We start from the raw sequence: 4237 nt of genomic DNA, 5'->3' as shown, positions 1-4237 counted from the left end.
TTTTCAGTGTTAATAGGATTTTCCCGTTAAATTAAAGTTTATGTTGTTAAAAAAAAAAAAAAAAAAACTATTGATGGTGGGTGAGTGCACCCGATTTTGTTTGGCCAGTTTGCGGCTCTCTCTTTCCATAGTTGTTTCCCTTTCATCATGATGTTTCCGCTTGTGGTTGTTTAAAACAAATTAAGAGAAATGTTTAAAACAAATTAAGAGAAATACAAAAAAGGGAAAGAAAGAGATCACGCCAGGGTTGTTATTCAATGGTAAACAATAGTGCGCCCTCTCCCGGGGCACCGGAGTCAGCCATTGTTGGTCGATATTTACATGTGTTTGGTTCTTGCTGAATAAACGTTATAACTGTAGACTACCGTGTGTGTAATTTCATTTAAGTCGAATCTAGCCTACTGGCGCATATATTTGCTTCAAAAGGATTACTATTGAATGGGATTATAATACCATTTAATAATATTAAAGATATTTTGCAAGTGAAACAGGTACAGTAACACTGGTACAGTATTTATTTATTATAAATTTGGCATGCAATATAAACCAGATGCTGCAATATAAACCAGAGGCGCAAAAAACAAAAACTTAAGTGTGTGGCATTTCAGTATATCTTCAGAAAAAAAATCACTAGATAAATCATTTTAATTTAATTCTTTTGAAATATTTTGGCCTCAATCACTTGCTGCAGAGCTCTGAGCATCGCCACCTTCTGCTAACCATGGATTGGACATGTCCATTTCATCATGTCCACACAGATGGAACTGTTTGCATCACATCCATTGGAGCCAGTCATTTGCTCCTATTGAGAAATAAGTATACAGTAATTACAATGCAAAACCAGGTTTGTTAAAAAATCAAAAATGTTATCAAACATTGGCATTTGCTGCTTTATCAATAACGCACCATACTTCATGAGATACTGTATATTTTATTTGAATTCCACATTTCAACAACAGCTGAAAGTTAGGTTTGGAGTAACATATGCATCATGTTATTGAGGCGTTATTGTTGTGTAGCCTGACTTGTGGCCGAGTTGGATCGAATTCGCTTCTAGGCCTACAGTATATCAATAATAATCTTATTGTTACAGGAATTGGTGTTGGCTCTGATGATATACTGTAGTGTTATAGCACATCACCTTTATTTAGACAGTGCAGTTTTTAGACATATTATGCCTAAGCCTAGGCTATTAAAGGGGAAGTGCGGGGATGAGACAAGTGGCCATATATTGCTTATTTAACCTTTCCTGAGTTCGGGAAAAATACTTAAAAAATTCAAAACGTTGAGATGTACGATAATTAGAGAAATAAAACATGATGTGATGAGACGGGAAAATCAGGTGAAAACGAGGCTGATCACTTTTTTGAGTAGCTTGGTAGCATTTTCTAAACAACTCATTAATATTCAAGACCAGTCTGTCAATTTTGGCGAGCAGCTGATCGGAAAATCGTCCCGACGATCGAGCTACTACAATACATAACGGTAGTGTGAAGTCGTGAGTTTTTGTGATCGTTTACGTACGCAGTTACAGAGAGACGGTTTATGATCATGGAGGAATAATTCAATTGAATTAATAAACGTATATCAGTCCGATGACTTGTTTGTTTATAATTAGGCCTATGCCTAGGATTAGCACAGTCAGTGTCTACCCAGCAGCAGTAGCGCACTCCTGACCAGGACACTGCTCTAGTCCCGCAGCAGGTGAGTTCCCACGCAGCCTTATCCAGCTGACGGTAAAGTTAGTAGGTTTCTAGCCTAGAATTGTCATGCCATGGCGACTTTGTCACATTAATTTTTTTTTTCTTAATATGCCTGGCCCCTATAGTAGTAGGCCTACTAATAATACTATAAGGCCAAGTTATATTCACCATTCTGTGCATCTGTCATGTTGTTGATGAAGTAAACAATACGCAAAGGCCTAAAAATGAAAATAATTGTATATGTTCCTAGGATCACATGGGTTAAGACAGAAATTACAATTATAGTTTTACATTCTGACAGTTGTTTCTGAACTCTCCTTATATGCATTTTCCCCATATTTGATTCAATTTTGTCAGTTTTCAAACCATTCAAACTGTGATTGTCATCTAAAAACAAAAATTAGAAACAGGCCTACTCATGAAAACGAAACCGATAAACATAGAGCCGATTGTCTCTTTAGATAATCAGCCACTTCTGATAGTATTTTCATTTCATTTCATTTTCATTTATTGGTATAAAAACACTCAGAAGGCAACATAACAATGTTAAAAATGATTTGAATTTACAATATATTGCCTAGATCAAATTACTAGAAAAATATAAATTTGAACAAAAAAAGTGTGAATTTATACAATAATTTCATTACAAGATTATATTAGCCTTAGTATAATTTTTTTTTTAAATTGGGAATATTTTGCGGTTACTGAACATAATCAAACAATTTCACTTGGAATACTTATTCACATACTCCAAGTATCGAAATTCGCGCCATCGTGTCGGAATCCCGACACAATGGCGTGCATTTCGATACTTTGTGTATGTATTACACTATCTTATCTGATATTAATCAGTGGACCTTTCGGTTTTTATACAGTGTAGGTACATAAGTTTCAAGGTCGCGTGTAGACTGTATGAACCATTCCATTAAGCCCCACCCTTGATATTTTAACTAAGGTCCAACCGAACAAACTGTGTGTTTTTAGGGACAAGCGCGTATCCCCAGCCCTGTTGTGATTGGTCAGTTGTTACATTTGATTGACATTTTGGAAAGTTTCTTTGTAGTCTCAGATGTGGCCATTGAGGTATATATGTGCATGCCTCTCCTTAATATGAACATAAACAACTATCTTTCTCAAACTGACGTAGTTATGCTTTAGGCCTATGTTCTTTCCGAGAGCGCGTATCTAATGGGGCTACGCACTGCTTATAACGACACTCCAAGGTTCATTTAATAGGCTTGTATATATAAATAGGGTTAAAATTACGTTTGACTTACAATAAATTTATCAGTACATTATTATTTATTGGTTTATTAAAATTCAACTTATTGAATATGTCTATCGGGTCGTTAGTTGTTTTGGAGAAATTAAACATGCTAACTCCAGTAACAAGGAAATAAAAAATATGTAGACATATGGACTTACATCGGTGAGTAATCTGCATGAATACGGGAAATATTAGTCGGAAGACGCCTACCATCTCGTTCCCATGACATTAACGGTCCTGGATTTGCGATACCATCTGCTATACATTCCAGAGTTGTATCTGAGCCCCATTCAACGTATATGTCTCCGCTATCAACTTCTATGTAAGGATCCACTGTTGAAATTAATATTGAGGTATTTAACTGATTGCAACAATTCATCTTTGCTGATTTACATATACTGTATGCCTAGGTTGTTAAATAAATTATATGAAAAATAAAAAGCAATAATAAATAATTATGATATAATGATAATTATGCCTAATAATAGGCCTAACAATATGCAATGGTGATGATAATTATAAATGTTAACTAATATAGATTAAGTGATTGAAACAATTCCTCTTTGCTGAATTAATGATATGCCTAAATGTTAAAATTACAATAAAAAAAATAAAAAACCAGAACGAAAATATAATTTCTATAATATAATAATTATTAATATAATAGGCTTAGCAACAAACATAATGATGACTAATGATAATGACAGTTAATGATATTTATAGCTAATGATAATGTAGCTAATAGGGTAGTGTCTACGAAAAATGTCAATTATAAAGCAGATAGAGATACCTGTTGGGGATTAATCCTAATATTTCAAGATGCCGTATAATGAATTTTCTGGAGTCAATCAAACTTAAATAACTGACTAATCAGAACGTGTTTTTGCCAGAAACATGCACTTGTACCACAAAAGCGCAACTTTACGCACATTTACGCAGTTTAAAACCTACGCCTTAGCAACATATCTAAGGGGCCTGGCATAGCGGTCCATTATCTAGACGCACCCACAAACTATGCATAAAAACATAATTTTAACTTATAATAAACATAATCCTAACATTTTTTCGTACCCACGTCACATCTTTTACCAATGAGTCCCTTTGGGCACATACATACTCCGTTGAAACTGTGACACGGTATTCCTTCTGCGCATGAGCATATTTGGGAGCAGTGGGTTCCATATGTTCCACTGGGGCAACCTAAGTGCCAGAAAATAATATATGGTAGAAGTAAATAGGCCTATCAAATACGATAGGCATTTCACTA

General features: G+C 34.8%; 1 protein-coding gene across 1 annotated transcript; it reads right to left on the bottom strand.

Annotated features, from left to right (window-relative positions):
* Positions 1–1848: 1848 nt before the first annotated feature.
* Positions 1849–4170, bottom strand: LOC117106377 (multiple epidermal growth factor-like domains protein 10; the record flags this gene model as incomplete). Its single annotated transcript, XM_033247750.1, has 3 exons — positions 1849–1921; positions 3129–3303; positions 4042–4170. Coding segments are annotated over 3 exons (377 nt in total), but the record flags the coding sequence as incomplete, so codon positions are not given.
* Positions 4171–4237: the final 67 nt, after the last annotated feature.

The sequence above is a fragment of the Anneissia japonica genome, unplaced genomic scaffold, assembly GCF_011630105.1.
Source record: "Anneissia japonica isolate Jap-2015-1 unplaced genomic scaffold, ASM1163010v1 scaffold31620_len4239_cov217, whole genome shotgun sequence".
In the NCBI taxonomy this organism is placed as follows: domain Eukaryota; kingdom Metazoa; phylum Echinodermata; class Crinoidea; order Comatulida; family Comatulidae; genus Anneissia; species Anneissia japonica.
Note: the sequence above shows the minus strand (reverse complement) of the source record. Positions and strands in the feature narration are given on the sequence as shown.